At 29.4% G+C, this 17,090-nt stretch overlaps 1 protein-coding gene across 1 annotated transcript; it reads right to left on the bottom strand.

Moving 5' to 3' along the window:
* Positions 1-1,791: 1,791 nt before the first annotated feature.
* Positions 1,792-16,835, bottom strand: LOC106684917 (uncharacterized). The gene is made up of 16 exons (XM_014427279.2): positions 16,541-16,835; positions 16,282-16,473; positions 16,074-16,206; positions 15,870-15,990; positions 13,108-13,241; positions 12,147-12,334; positions 10,518-10,725; positions 9,839-9,952; positions 9,625-9,680; positions 8,835-8,865; positions 7,759-7,814; positions 6,481-6,505; positions 4,641-4,754; positions 3,773-3,880; positions 2,585-2,689; positions 1,792-2,042 (listed from the first exon to the last, which is right to left on the bottom strand). Exons 1-16 carry the CDS (start codon positions 16,637-16,639, stop codon positions 1,903-1,905), a joined length of 1,824 nt encoding a protein of 607 aa, XP_014282765.1. The 5' UTR covers positions 16,640-16,835; the 3' UTR covers positions 1,792-1,902.
* Positions 16,836-17,090: the final 255 nt, after the last annotated feature.

Genomic DNA, 17,090 nt, shown 5'->3' with positions numbered 1-17,090 from the left:
ATGGTTTTTGTTTTCTTTGAGGCCATGGTGGCTGAGTGTTAGCAAACTCAAGTCAGAAGTGGAATCAATTCAAATCCAGCCTGGTTGAAATTTTTTATGTCAGATCTTCTTACTTAGAGTAGAATAGGTTAGTAACCATCGTAAGGTGACCACCCCCATGCCCTAAATTGTTTGGCAATGGAAAAACAATTTTTAAGTCTCAAGTATGAAAGGATATTTAAGTAACTCCAACTCAATTGAAACCCATTCCAATAATGAAATCTGTCATAAATTTTTTTGTCTATGTAAAAACATAATAAATGAGGACCACAGATTAAAAATGAGGTCAACTTTAACCTCTCTTTTTCCTAAATGTTCAGGATAACATAGTTTACCTTTGAATTCAACAGCAGTTTTGAGAAGTTAAAGCACATTTTCCTTCTGTTTAACTTTACCAAAAACTCTCAGAAACCATTATTACTAATTTTTTTTTAAAAAATGGAGTTACTTTATTTTTCCTTTATAATTATCAAATATTATTTATTCTTAAATTATAGGGGAGAGGGCCTTTTGATACAACAGGAATCTTTATTACAAAAATAAAAAGTTGTGTTGCAGTATAGTTTTATTATATTTTCTTAACTACCCTTAGGTTAAGGGTTAACCTTCAGGCTAACGTATACAAAAATAAATTAATATCAATAAACAATTTAAAAAAATATATATTTGGATCTCCATAATAAAGAATACAAAATATGGCCATAATTAAAGTAGTTACAATCAATGAAGTAACAAGAGTCACCCTATAACTCAGGGTATGGGAGAGAGAGAGAGAGAGAGAGAGAGAGCATTTGGCAAAGTTTTTATACATAGTCTTCGATCGACAAGGATGCCCATTGCAGTTGTAACATAGGAGTAGAAAGTATGAGTTTGCACAAGGGGCTGCTTGTGGACAGGTTAGTTAAAGTGTCGACCTTGGCTGCCTCGTTACAGCAGTAGCAACAGTTCGAATCCACCCTGGCCGGGGGTCGACTTTTATTTCTGTGATGGATTTGCAAAATAAAAACTTGATCCCTCCACCATCGTCAGAATAGTGTGGTATCCAGTAGATAACCCCTCATGTCAGAAATGACAGGAAGAGAACCATTAAAAAAAAAAGTATGGTTTTGCACCAAATTATCAGTTTGTTATTTGATATTGATTGTCATTATTTATTTTAATTTGATTTTGATTATTGACTTATTTTAACCTGATGAAGGTCCAGAGACCAAGATCAGATTGTAAAAAATAAAAACCATACAGAAAGAAATCTTTTCATTTTCCTTATTATCTATTATCTTGTAACAATAAAAGTATTCCTTATTGTGACATAACTAAACTCGATTCATAATGTGGAAGCCTAAGTATATCTGTTCTTCTCAAGACTCATCAGACCAGGTTATTACATGTTTGTCTTCTCACTGACATTAAACAAAAAAAAATATAGAAAAAAAGGATCTTTGTCCTTGTGCCCTATATTTTTTAAATTTCCAATTAAGTCTCACCATATTACTTGGAAGGCTGGTCATATGAATTACATAACATAAATCCTACTATTAAACATTTAACATAAAATAATACTACTATTATTTTAATCATAGTTATTTCAATTACTTAAAATAATATTAGTCCAATTGTCATAGTCTATACCACCATCAATATTTTTCTAATTTATTTATATTTTGTATCTGATTTCTTATCCCATTCAATTGACAAATTTTAGGATGATAGAAACAACCGTTGTGGAAATTAATCGAGAAAGAAAACATAGTATTAGATAAAAATTATTAATTATATAATTTATGTATATTTAACAAATAGTAAAATAGAATTCATAATATATAAACATTATAGATTACAATTCATATAATATTTTAATAATAATTACTTGCTAATAAAATTTGATACTGTCGATAAATTCATTGAGATTCCTGATGGTGATGAATCTAACGTTATATTTATTGGACTGTTAGTAAAGTCAAAAGTGTCTAGCTTATTTTCACTTTCATGATCAAAATCTGTACCTGGAAATTCAAAATATTTAATTTAAAATATAAAATTACATATATTTGATTTGTAAGATTAACAATCTTTCTTTAAAAAATGTCAGAATGTACATACTACAACATAATACAATAATTTAACAGCTAATAGCACTAAAAATGAACAACACAATACTGTCATGGAATAACAATCCGATTTCAATGTTTTTTTTTTGTAGAGAATTTAGTTAGCTTTCAAATACTAAATAGAGGGACAAACTGTATAAAAAACTATTTCCCAGAGATTCTCGGGATATGTTCTGGTTTTTAATTAACTTAAAAAAATTGGTACATTTACTATAATTTCAGATGCATAAGTGAAAGTAGGGAAAGGAATTTGATAAAATTGACACAGGAACATTTATACACTGAAGCATAAAATTTCCTCCAACATGTTTCATTTCACAATCTTCATTTTGTTTTATGAATGGTCATTTTTTTTTTTTTCTCAAAATCAAAATATCATTTCATTAAAGTTTAAGTATGTCAAATACAATATGGGGAATCGTTAGTACAATACTCACTCATATATGAATTCAATAAAGATGCGTGAACGTCACTATCATTGAGGGTAGATTCATTTGCATCACCCATCACAGGAATCCTAGGTTGACTTAGATAAGATTTATCTGAAATAAAAATTTTACATTTAAAGATACATTAGTGCATTCACAAAGTTTCATGAGTGGTCTCAGAACCAAAAATTTATTAAACATTTTTGTACATTGAACTAAAAGTCTTCAATACATGACTCATGGACATCAACACACTGCTGAAAGTGATTTTCTATTGTTTATAGACTCCTTGGACTCTGCTGCGGGAATTATGTCAAAGCACTTCCCTTTCAGGTCTTTCTTAATTCAGTGACATAGAATAAAGTCCCTGGGAGCTAGGTCGAGGCTGTAGGGTGGCTACGGTATTTTTGCCATGTCGAACTTGGCCAAAAGTCAAGACTTTTTTTTTCCTGAGTTCATTGCCAAAGGAGTGATCAACCTTTTTTTCTGATAGACAGTCGGAGTGCTACAATTGAAGGATTGAGTTAGCTCGGAGATCAAAGATAATATGGATTTAGACTATGACAAAGCGCCCTCTCAAATGTCACTCGTTGCCATAAAATTTTCAGTTAATTTCAATGTGACAACACTGCCATGACCACACTAAGGAACAAAGCAACTTATTTTTGTTTTCCCAAGTCAAAGAGACCTGAAACTTCCATTGGTCCAGGCAGCTTCAATGAGGTCCCTTAAAAGCCTTCCAGACAAAGAATTTAATCACGGTATATCAATCCACTCACAATCAAGTGATCAATAATATCAGCTAAGTGTTATCCTCACTTAAATAATATAACATGGTTTAAATACTGAATTTTCAAAAAACTTCCTCTGAAGTGCCTTTCATTTTGTTTATATGTAATAATCAACCATCTCTCATTATTAGTAATAATATAAAATGGATAACTATGAAAAATGAAGGAATTTGATTATTAACTAACTAAAGGAGAAAACAAATTCCAAACAACTGGCTGAAACATTGGTAATAGCTCAAAGTGCCTAATCTCTTCTCATCTTATTCCATAATGCACAGCTTTTTTATATTTTGTTTAACTGTTGTATACTAGGCAGGAAAGTAGTTGATAATACTTTTTCTCATGTTATTTTAACTATAGCTTTGACTAATAACTTTTTTTTTTAAATATTTTTGTAATAAGTTACCTTTAGCAGAAAGAATCGAAATTGGAGATATACTCCTATCACATACAAATGATGAATTGTGATTTTCTTTCGGAGTCGAGCATAATTTCCGTGATGCTTCACTTCCACCTAAAAAAAAAAGATTATTAATTTGATTAACAATAAAACAAGTTGGATGCCAATCCTACCACCAAAACAAAAACATATTCATTTAAATATTATCAACTCTTAATAATTTAAAAACAAACCAAAGAGTTTTGGACCCTTCAGTAATTTGAAGTCGTAGCAATGACATCTTCCTTGACAATATACTAAATAATTTGAAGTAAGGGTTCTCTACTCTCAATAACTTTTAATAGCCTATCTTTCAACATCCATCAATCTGTCACTTGTTTATGAAGTGAATGGAATAATTGAGTTTGGAATCCGCTTTTCCCCGACCATCTCTTTCATATTTTGAAAAATACGGTCAATCATTTATACATATATTATATGATTCATACTAATAGTCTAATTTTTCCTCTTCAACATTTTTTCCCTGAACATTAATTTCTAAAATGGTGAGTCAACTTAGATTTGGGGTCCGTCTGCATTCGAACAAATATGGTAATTTCAAGTTTATGGTTATTATTAAATATTAGCTTTTATTTGTAAAAAATAACACTTTCCTAGAAATGCATTGCTAAGGAGTAATAAGTGAAAATGTGGAGGTTTTTCCAATAACCCACATTCTGAGAGCTCAAGTAGGAAATTGACAGTTTTAAAGCACATGCAGAGACAAGCCATGCATTTTTCATTTTCAACCACATTATTTCCAAGGAAAAATACGCCCACTCTTTCCGCAATGCATACAATAAGCAGAAAGGAAAATAAAAGAAAATGTACTTACAAGGTGAGTCTAATTTTTCGGAGGATTTAATTGAAGTTGACAGAGCAGGTAAATTAATCAATGACGAACTTCTTCTTTTCCCTTTGCAAATCCTTCCCAAAGGCTTTTTTGAATCTAACAAATTAAAAAATATTTTAAAAATCAATAAATACAAAATTAAGACTTACTGATTAATCAACTTAAAAAAAAGGGAATATGGCATTATTTTTAGAAACATAAAAAGCATTAAATCCTTTCTTAGAAGATGGATAAACATTTTTACCAACTTTTCCATCCAGGCAGTTTATTATAAACTGCTCAAAAATGAATAGGGATGTTAGTTATGTAAGATTTATTTTTTCTAAAATTTTAATTTAATTTTATTATAAAATGCATTGAAAATTAATACAAATAAGACTGTAATTAACCTCTGGAAATTTTATAAAAGGTGTTTTAAAAAAACAATAAAATTGGAGGTTTTTATCAGTTTTATTTTTCTTTTTTAAAGGGAATTGTAAAAATTTAATAATTTGTGATATTTCTTTTGTTACGCATAACCTCTTTGCACCTATTGGGTACAATGGTTAATGTTGTTGCTGGTTTCACAAGGAATTTCATCCCATAAATATAAAAATACTGTTCTCAGTTGCTAAAGTTTAAGAGGCTGCAGATGGGGGTCAAAAAGTATTCTCTGCAGTACATACCACATATGTTCAACGAGATCTGGAGACAATGCAGGAAGGACCAGATGTGAAATGTCCAGGTTTTCAAGACATTAACGAACAACTCTTCCTGAAACAGGTCGTGCATTGTTGTCAAGAAAATGGAAATCATGCTAAATATGGCCGTGGTTTGAAGGATGTACTCCTCTATAATTTTTTGAACATAACAAATAGTAGTGACATTATAGTTCACAATGTGAATTTGAGTCGGCCTTCTTGAGTGGATGCTGACACATACATCACATTCCCTTCTCTAGACTGCATTGAAAGGAAGGTAGTATACCCATCCTCTGTTCTCAGTAGACTTTTCGGGGTCTACTATTACTATAAATATAGAAATGAGATTCATGTAATAGAAATATAGAAAAACATAATATCATTCCAATTTATATGTATATCCAGGTGCTCACGACAACCATAATATGTGGAATTGCTGGTGATTTAACGTTGCTGCAGGTCATCTTAAAAGAGCATAAGATGTTATAACAACATTTCCTAAATTATTTAGAATGGTCTGTGTTGATTTGGACCTTGGTCGAACAATCTGCACTTCATTTAAGATCTGTCAGACATTATGAAAAGAGTTTGTCTTGCAGCAATACCAATATTTCTGTCATCATTTTGCATTCATCATCACACTAAGATTCATTACCAGGTCTCTTATTAGTACTCCCAGTTTGTATAAATCTGGCTAAAGCCTGGGAACCTAACCCTGGGAGATGCCAACTGCATCAGCGATATCCACTTCCCGGTACCCTTGACAATCATTCTCACAATAATATTGCTGAACTTCAAGATGATATCTTTCCATCATTAAACAGAATATTAAAATGGATTAAAATTGAGAAAAGTCAAAAACAATTCCTTACACAATGAGAATTATACATGTTGACTATTCTTTAGTTAATCACTAATTAAAAATAATGAATACTGGTTGTTTATTTTTTATCTTTACGAACAAATAAGAGAATTCCTAACAAAATAGGATATTTTAAATAAAATAAGATTCATTTAGAAATATCCCAATTCATTTTTGAGCAATTTATTATATATAGTTATAAAGTATTTGAAACTTTAAAGTCAATTTAAAACTGAAACAAAGGCATTTAAAAACATAGCATATTGGAAAGCATTATTACCTCTTTTTGCAGCCATTTGATTATCCTGCAACAAGATAAAAAAAAAAAAAGTGAAATGTTAACTTAAGAGAACAAAACCACAAAAAATCATTGTCAGAATACAAATAATATTTGGATATATGTTTTGGATATTTCATTATTTTTTTAAGATTCCAAAAACAAAACCTTCAGGTTCTCAAATACTTCCAAAATATTGTAGTAATGTTAATGTGCTGCCCTCTATTTGGAGTGTAGGAGAAATGAGATGTTCTACATTCATATCACCTCATATCTATGTTCCTGAACCTTTGGTTAAGTTATTAAGTAATTATTGGTATTTGGTATTTGAGAGCCTTGAAATTTTTTTGTGGAATCTTCCAATAATTTTACTAAAATACAAATATTTACTAATTGACCATTAATTTAAAAAAGTTGCTAGCAATTTTTTAAAATAACGAGTTGCCTCGTTTTTCTCCACTTTATAAAACAATATCAAATGATACTACCCATAAAAACCAAATAATTTAGGTCCTTATTCACTATATTTTTTACATGTTAAAAATACCAATGAAGATTATGTCAATAATTTCAATAAAAGCTTTATTGCAGTCTATTTCACCAATAAATGCTAAAAGTAGGAAAACCCTTGATAGTATATAACTTATCTTATTTCTTGTTATCAATTATGCAATTCATAAATTGAAACTCTAAATTACATTTTCTCCACTTTAGAACAATGTTTTAAATTGAAATTGATACTTTTACTCAATATTTTTGTACATAAACTAAAAAAGTGGGAAGATCGTTGATTGACTGTGTGTAATTAAATGGAAGACGATCCAGTTGTGGTAAAAAAACAACTGAAATAGTACAAAAACTAATAGTATTATAAGAGCCATCATTTAGCCCCAATTTGCAGGGCTATAAACAAGATACAAGACTAAAAATATAGTAAACAATACAAATATAAAGTAATCTATGGTAGAATATAAAAATGAGCAAAGTAATTAATTTAAAGAACTTCTTTTTTTTTAATAACAGTCATAAACAGAATGAACAATTATCACTGAAAACATTTTGGGCCTTTTCTCTGATGTACCAAGTCTTAAAATCTCAGTATTTGAGAAGCTTTGGAGGTTTAACTAAGTTGTTCATTTTAAATAATTAGGAAATGGAAACTTAATTAAATATAATGGAATCATATGAGTGGAGGATGTATTGTATGATATAAACTAAAATGATATAACTAATTTTAATTAGTTTATTATGAATGTATTTTAATAGTAAAAAGTAATTTACCTTTTTTTGGCAATACTTTGAATTGAAATCTCTGAACCTGTGAAACATGTCTTTACCTAAAACGAAATATGACTATTTATTTCATGCCATTATATATGTTTAATTTAATCAAGAAAATATAAAACAATAAAAAGCATTTGAAAGTAATGTATCACAGCAAATGATTGCCATCACATCTTTTTTTACACATTAAGAGCAGTCCTAACATCTCAGTACTGTGAAAGTTGGGGATTCTTAAATCTATATGAAACTCTAAAAAACTATTCCAACTCTCCATGGAAAATTTTTCTTTTTTGGGGAAAAAAATAATAATAATTATGATGGTTGAATGGTTAAGGTTCACTTGATACCTCTAATCACTTAATCACTGTCTACACACATCTGTCCACTGACACCGTTCTGAACCTAAACTACCAGACCCATCTTGATACAATATTCCTAACTACACTTCAGTCTACCCCTCTGCTGTTTACCCATCGGTTCAATGTTTATTAACATTATAGGGATCCATCCGTTCTTAAGCCCTAAAACCTTACACTACAATCTTATTTGCCAAGAGGCTATCATCTATATGATAGTGGGGTGCACTCACTCAATTTGGCCTTCTAAAGTCTCCAGTTAACTTCCTCCTATTTCGGTCGGAATGTATTGCACAATACTTGATTTTCAAAAACTTTATATTTATATTATTTATTTTTTCTAAATATATAAATACCCAAAAATACCAATACAATAAAAATAATTATATACAATCTGTAAATAAAATGTATAAATATCCACATGTTATTCATCAAATCAATTTTAAAATATTTTTATTAGGGAGAATCCAAGAAATAGTGATAGCATTTAGGTTCTTCATGTACCTTACTACATTTCATTAATACTTTCTGAGGGGGCAAGACTGAAGGCTTAGAGTTAGTTCAACAAAGTAAAATAAAGAAGTTAGCTCTCTGGTTGTTCTCATCTAATCATTATAGAACCAAGAATTAAAAGCAATTGATCATTTTCAAAACAGTAAACTCGTATTGTTAATCTAGGTATTACTCTTTTAATGAAATGATTATCAATATCAATACCTTTTCTGGATGCCAATGGAATATTATTTTTCTGAAAAAAAAAAAAAAGAATAAATAAAAGTTGGGAAAATATAAGAACAATTATTTAAATAGAAATAAATGTACAAAGACACAAATAAACATGCCCTCTTCCCATATTAATAAAATAAATTTGTACAACTACAACCTACAAGAGCCAGAGAGTGCAGTACTCTGTAAGGAAGAAACTGTTACAAGACCGATGGTTGTGTAAAAAGGAGATTTGGTCAGAATTAGAAAAAAATTAAATTTTATTAAAAAATAATATTAATAGGAAAATTTAATTTTCTTGATTTCTTTTTTAAAATTAAAACGCAATCTTCAAGTAAAAAATTTAAAATAAAGACCATTTTGAGTATTAAAAAATAGTATTAATAGTAAAATTTTATTTTTTTTAAAAACTTAAAACGCAATCTCCAAGTAAAAACTTTTCTGAAAAATTTAAAATAAAGACCATTTGGGGAATCAAAAAGAAAAGAAGTTTAATGAAACTATTCGAATATGATTATTAGCCCATTAGGTCCTTCTTAATAAGTATTTACATGAATGATAATTACAACTTAGAAAGTCAAATAAATAAAATACAGCTTATAATAATATAATATAATATGATAAGATATGAGATAATTATAAATTTTTCAATGCTAAAGCTTTAGTTCAACATCAAAATTTGATCTTCAAAAACTAATGATCTAACTGTAAATTTTTATTATAACAACTGATTGAATACAAAAATGAAATCAATAAAAAAAAAAGTAATCTCTAAGTTTACCTCACATCGAGAACTTTTCTCACTGAATTCTGCCAAACTTAACAACTTATCTTCATCTAAAAATATTGATAAAATAATTATCATATTAACTTATTTAAATTTATTAATTATCGATTGTGAAAAAAAAATTAAAAATAATAAAGATAATTATTATTTCATGCTCTCAGCAGCCATGATTAACTTTCTTTCATATAAAAATATTAAATAAAATTACCAACTATAGGTTCTCTTGTAGAAACCGAGGTATTCAGTTCATTAAATTCAACTTTTGGAATATAAAATAAGAAATTCTTGAGCCATTCAGATGCTTTAGCTTTATCATCTTCACCTGGTAACATGTGAAATAGAATTAGAGCAACAGTCTGGCGATAGATTTTTTTTTTTCGGCCTTCAAATTGTGAATTGACCGAAGATTGTAAACAGATGTATTGTAAACATCAATATATTTTAGTACTTTTGTTAAATTGGTAGAATGTAAAAAATACATGATAAGTGTTTGACTTCACATGGTTTGACCCTCCTTAGAGACAATACTATAAGTTATAACCTAACTATAAGCTCTTTGTAGATAATCTCTAACTGAATAATTTTGTATGAATCTTTTTTCTTTAGATAATTAAAAAAAACTTTGGGATAGAAATTTCAAAACACTTTATACTTTTCCTTTATCTTCATAAATGGCTGAAATATGGACGAATAAAACATTTCATCGCCAACAGTGAAGAAAATTTTTAAAATGATATCTCACTCAGTCATTTATTAACAATATATTAAGCAAGATATGATGTAAGGACAGAAAAAACTCTTGAGAAATAATATATTAGAATACATGTTAGGTAAATAAAAACCAAATGTACTGCAATTTACACTATAACTTATAACAAACAGTTTACCAAAATGTCTATGGAAGTCTTCGCATCTTTCTTCCAATTTTTTTTTTCTAATTTCCAATTTTGACAGCAATCCAGTGTCTATTACTGGCAGTTTTAATAGAAGAAGCTGCCTCACCATTTCTTTGTTCTTAATAGTTTTAGGAAGACTTAGATGGAAAATTTTAAACAACGCAGGAATGTCTAATTGGTTTTCCCTAATTAAAGGAAGCTGAAAAAAATATATACAAGTATACAGATAAATATAAGAAAATGAGATGTAATTAATAAAACAAAATTATTGCTATTTTATCTATATAAAATTATAAATCACATGAACCTTCCACAGGGGGTGGGATAATATAGTAAAGAAAAAAGAAAAACAAGTGAAAATGTATTATTTCAGCTCCACAACACCTAAAGGAATGAAGTCTGAGAAAAAATTTCATTTACAATGGAAAATAGTTGTTTCTTCTTCGCTATAAGATTAATTCATCAGAATATTATAACTCCTACTGTTAAGTTTGGATGTGAAATCTAACCACACACAAGAGTCAAGGCAAGAACCATATACATAGGTGTTAAAGCTGATCATTTATTTTTTATTTAATGTAAATTAGTTTAATTATTATTAATATAAAAGTTTATTTTAGTAAATTTAAATTTAATTGAAGAATAAGAATCATTTTTTTATTTAAAGTCAGGACAGTTGGAAAATCAATAATCACAAAGTTCAAAGGATTTTGTTTAGTTTTTGACTGTTTGGTGTATCATAATACGCCAGTAGGCCTGAACTTCTATCCCATAAGATGTTTGATATACACCAACCATATCCTTCGCTAAAACCATTTCCAACTGAAATGGAAGTTTTTTGCTTCATACATCGTTTTGTTTTGTAACTAAGCAACATTATATCTTTAGTTTTTTACTAATGTTTGGCTTATGTTTTTATAAGTATATATATCTTACTGTGATTTATACAATTTATTAATTTCTTTGACAGTATCGATAAATTATACAAAAATAGCAGATCAATTTGTGTGATAAAGTCTCTTCTTGTATGTTTGTCTTAATTTTAATTTATTTACTACAAGGTAATTCAACAATGTAATTTAATTTAATACCAATATAGATTCGAAAAGGGCAAGGTTCAACTAGGAAGTTCAAGAGAAGTTGAAGTTTGTTATCCTAACCTCACAATAGATTTCAAAAATAAAATATTTGGCACAATGAAAGATAATTTGATCTGAGAACTAATTAGTAGAAAAATAATGCTTAACATAATACCATTAAGGGCATGAAGAGAGTGGATAACAATGTTAAGATATCAGACAACTTTCTATAATTGAATCAGTATCAAACCTCCTGGTTTATTAAGATTTTTTAATGTTGCTCCTATAAATTAGGATTAATTATTTGAGGCTTCAATTAGTAAATATAATTTTTGTGATTACTTTTTTTTTTTTAATGTCATCAACAAATTGAAAAACAATCAAAATTTCTCATAACCTAAACTGAAAAAAATGTATTCCAACAAAATTTTTGACAAATAAAATAATATTAACAATTTTAGAAAATAGTAGAATTACTTGATATAATTTTACCTGCAATCGCAAAATTATGTTTATAAATACATGAAAAAAAGTTCCTTACTCCATTCATTTCAGCTAAGTTCTGAACTTCGGGGTGAATACTCTTTCGGAGCTCTTCACCATTAATGATGAATTTCTCCTTCTTAACCATTAGTCTCCCAAGAAGAGCTAACTGTCCGTTCAAATCCTCTAATTTTTTTATTTTTTCTAAATTAATCTTGTGCAGTTCATCAGTTTCATGTTTCCAACCTAAAAATAAATATATCACAAGCCTGCTATTCCACAAGATTTATAAAAATAAAAAACTAATGAAAGTATTAACTTGCTATTCTAAATCTAAACAAGTTCAAGATTGTACAACGCTGGGAAAAGATTAAGTCATATCATTTATAAGAATTATCAGAAAATTATAATATAATTACACCAATAATCAAACTGCATTAGGATGATCCACTGAGACAAACGAACCAGTTGTATAGTTCTCAAAACAGCAGCTATATGAATGTTACAGTTGCTATTGTATGCATACTTATTCGTTTTTATATGCATCTTTTGTAATACAGATTTTTTTTTTTTTTTTTTGAAAAACTGATTTTCTTGTTTTGGTATATAGAAAACTTTTTTAAGCTCAATTTAAACTTCACGTTTGATGAATTCGATTGAACAATTTATCAATGTTATTGCTAGAATAGCTTCATAGAATATTTTTTTATACTTCCAACATAAAACATTCTGCTCTTAAGTACAGAGGTGGTTTACCTGGATTATACTGGACAAATGGGATATATGGACAAGGGGATTTCAGGATTGAAGGACCAGATAAAATAATAGGGATAGACATACCTGTCATTTAAAATAAAATATCAAATTAAATCAAAATGATACATGAAACGAAAAAATTGGAAATAAAGATCAATTTAAAAAATAAAAGAAAGAACAGAATCTCCAAAAAAGAAACATTGTAATGATGGATTGAATACAATAACACAAAAACAACAAAGACTGGTTTATATGTCACTTACTTTCAAGTATTTTGGATCTTTCAGATTCTTCTTTTAATGCACAACTATAAGGACATTTACTGATCTCATTATCTAAAAGTGAATGGATTTCACTTTTTTTTACTTGTAATTTTTTTATTGCATCTTCCAATAATCTATAAAAGAAGAAAGCAAATAAATACCACATTTAATAGAAATGTTTAAAGATGAATAAAATAAAATCTGTACCACTACAACTGATGAAGGGTCAAGGGTACAATACTTCGTAAGGAAATACTGTTGCTAGACAACTAATTGAGTAAGGAGGTGATTTGGTCAGAAAATCATGCTCAACCACCAAATTTTTACCCAATTAAGGGTACCCTCCGCCAGGGTGTATCTTATGTGCTTCCGAACCCACAGGTCTAACACTCAGCTACAATAAAACAAAAATTAATTATCTGCCACAGCTAGATTCAAACCTGGAGTTAGTAGCAAAGTGTCTTCCCACAGAGCTACCCCTCCCACAAAGATGAATAAAGGTCACTAAAAAGCCAAATTCAAAATAAAAAAGAAATCAATTTTCCTTTCAGTTGATGAAGTTGGTTTTGTCTGACAAATTTAATAAGAGGAATGTTCTGTTTTAGTTAGGAATGTTCTGTTTAATTGCCTGAATTGCATAAGTGGCCCAATATTTTTTTAGTAAGCTTTTAAGAAACTAAAAAAAAAATAAGTCTGTACTTAAATAAAACCATTTTTATTCCTTTCTGATCAACACATTCCACCTTAACGAGTTCAAAATCATCTTGGTGGTATTGGCCATGTGTGGGCGGGTGATGTCGTACCACAAACACATTCCCTTCATCAAGATTCCCCTTTGTTTGTTTTGAACTGCTCTCTTGAGCTTCTGTAGAATCTCACCGTATCATCTCCCCCTGAGACAAAAAATTTATCAAAATGATCCTTTTTCTGTCACAAAATAGAGATCCCAGGTTTTTTTTTTTTGGTTTTTTTTAGATGAAATTGAGAACTGGTCTATCAGTTGTTTTGGAACAAATCTTGAGCACAATTTTTGTTTTCCCAGTGTTTCTATAAGATTTGTCTAGTGTCAATTGGCGGTCTTTACAAACAGTTTCCCCGATTTTTTGCACCTATTCATTGGTGGTTACTAAGGTCTTCCACTCCTTTGATCATCACACATATTTGTTCTTCCTTTCATTCTTCATCAAACTCATACCACTAAAACACATTCATTTGGTTCATAGCATTCTTAATCCATGCAAAAATTTCAGTTAGTTTTTCCTTCTACGAGAAGGAACCTTATGACAGTGTGCACTGTGAGGGACCTCTTATTGACATATTTCGCAGAAAAGGACACTTCAAGACGAGTTTTGGTACTGACATGTGTCTCCCAAGGTTGGTGTGTTCAGGAGACACCCTACTACTCCTCAGAGTTGTCAATTTTGGAAAAAACATTCACAGAGAACGACAGCTCAACAGAATTCTTACTTACTGGACATGCCTCATATTAAAGTTTGCAGAATTAACTATTGTAATTGTATATACATGTGTATAAAAGAAGATGTAACTAGTTTTTAGTCAGTTAATTGTATTAAATTGTTTTATGTAAACTAATCATAGCCAGATTATAATTTCTGAATTTTCTACAACTTATACTTCCTATTTATATTTAAGTTAATACATTCTGCAAGAACTGGAAGATTATTGATTGACCGTGTGTAAAGATGAAAGGAATATGGTCCGGGTGCAGTCAAAAAAACTCAAATAGTAGAATTATACTATTTTATTGAGCCAATGTTTCGCCCCACGTTGCAGGGCTTCGTCAGGGCTAAAAAAGATACAAACACATAGTTACGAAAGGAAAACAAAAACATAAGTGTAAAATAACAGGGGTATAAAATGTAAAAAAGTAAGATATAATAAGAAAAATTAAAGGTAGTAAATAGTAAATGTAAAGGGTAATAGTAACAGATAGATAAGAAAAGAAATATTAAAGAAAATACAAATAAAGAGATGTAAAAAGAAAAAAGAATACAAATCAAATGATGAGAAAGAATGCATACCTATTTTGACGGCAGTCAAAACAAAAATGACCGTTGGTATTGGGAGGAGTGTGGACGGCAGTTGTGCCACAATAACGAAAATAATTTGTAAAGTAAACATGATAGAACAGTATTTAAGAACGATTGCTGGCTTACACGACAGCATTCTGAAGTCTTCAAAAACTTTTGACCTGATAGCTGTATGTCATTGAAGAGCACTTTATTGCACTTTTTTTATTGTTTCTGACTTCATATCAAACATGAAAAATCTATGCCATGTCAGGACAACAATTTATAAACGTTTGCAACTGTCACAGACATGGCAGTCGGTGTGTGCTCACTTACAGGTATACAGAATGAGAAAATAGTCTACCGTTGTTGGTTATAACTTGATATTATAATGTGATTCATAATTATGCCTGACCTCAATCTATCAAGGGTTTGTTTATCTCTTTTGAGCAAACATACACTGACAGCTATGATCCAATTAAAGCAGTGATAATACTAATGAAAGTTATAACCCACAACAATAAAACATATTGTATACATGAGTACACACCTACCTGTCATGTAGAGTGACACTTGTTTACTGTTATGCAATTTTTTTCTAATGTCCACATTAAATTCTGATTCATACAGCAACAATTTCTTTTTTAATCCTTATTTCTCACAGAAAAACAACCAAAAAATCATACAGTAGTGGACAAAGAATAATTATAATATATCATGTTGCTCACTAACTTAATATCATTTACGAGTGTTTCCTGTTGTATTTCAAATTCATGGCCTTCATCTTCCTTTACGTTTGAATAAAACATCCTGATACTTTCGTAACCTTCAATTCTGGGCCAAAAATAAAATCCTGTAAAATAAATTAGTGCATAAAAGTATTGACATATCAGATGAATAGATTAATACTGCTTTTAGTAAAAATAAAAGATGTACCACAGTTCCCAAGTTGATGGCTCAATGCATAATTGACAAGAGATAGACATGTATTAAAAAATACAATGGAGTGTGGTACAAGTAAATCCGACTTCTTTAATTTAGGATTTTTATTTATAGGGACTTTATTTTCCTAAAACCAATAAGCATATTACTTAATTTATAAAAATAAATTATGAAAAAAAAAACCATGTACAACAATCAATACCTTGCTAAGGATTTCAATTGAGTCAAAAACATATCTTTTACACTTTTCTATTCTCCTCTTGATCTCAGGATCTGCGGATTTCCACCGAACATCAGTAAATGAATTCTCATTTAATTTAGCCACTTGTCCACATGCATTTAATAGGTACCTAAGTGTCTCATAAGCTTCTCTTTGTGATATCAATGAAAAGTCCTAAGACATACATATCCATTAAAACTGAATTTAAATGTGTAGAGAATATGGGGTGTGAAATACTTACTCTCTTCATTAAAAATTCTAAATCAGTAGTAAGAGGTAACTTTAATGACAGAGTTTTAAGAGCTTTTTTCAATATCACAATTGACTCATTGTCTCCCATTTTTCTTAAAACTGAACAACATTTAATTCCTAAGAATTCGCACTTAGAACTATAATAATCCTTGTCAAACCATTGTCATTACAAACGTAAACAATTATAATGAAGGTTTCGAATTCCAAGTAAGTACCAAAATTTCATCCCAAACTTCACCAAATTCTGGCGCGAACTTCTGGAGTAGAAACCAAAGAGATACCACAACTAATTTCGTACAGAAACCGAGCGCTGAGGAGGTATTTCAGTAGAATTTGTTTATTCAAAGATGTTACATTCCATGCAGTTAAAAACTTCATTATGGTATTAGAATGATTAAATAAATAAATCGTTATTTGGTTGAAATCGTTTATTTCGCTCTTGACAAAAAAGACTCCTATTACAGTGGATATGATTTCGAATGACTTCTGATGAGTCCATAAGAACTCTTACAAAGTCCTACGAATAAATTATATTTTGT

The sequence above is a fragment of the Halyomorpha halys genome, unplaced genomic scaffold, assembly GCF_000696795.3.
Source record: "Halyomorpha halys isolate HHAL.00 unplaced genomic scaffold, Hhal_1.1 Scaffold30.1, whole genome shotgun sequence".
Classification (NCBI taxonomy): domain Eukaryota; kingdom Metazoa; phylum Arthropoda; class Insecta; order Hemiptera; family Pentatomidae; genus Halyomorpha; species Halyomorpha halys.
Note: the sequence above shows the minus strand (reverse complement) of the source record. Positions and strands in the feature narration are given on the sequence as shown.

Excerpts from the sequence above, each read along its gene's own strand:
- LOC106684917 (XM_014427279.2), bottom strand. The coding sequence starts at position 16,639 with ATGGGAGACAATGAGTCAATTGTGATATTGAAAAAAGCTCTTAAAACT. Across the intron at positions 16,474-16,540 it reads TAGAATTTTTAATGAAGAGA|GACTTTTCATTGATATCACA; the intron begins GTAAGTATTTCA and ends TGTATGTCTTAG. Across the intron at positions 8,866-9,624 it reads AGAAAAGTTCTCGATGTGAG|AAAAATAATATTCCATTGGC; the intron begins GTAAACTTAGAG and ends TTTTTTTTTCAG.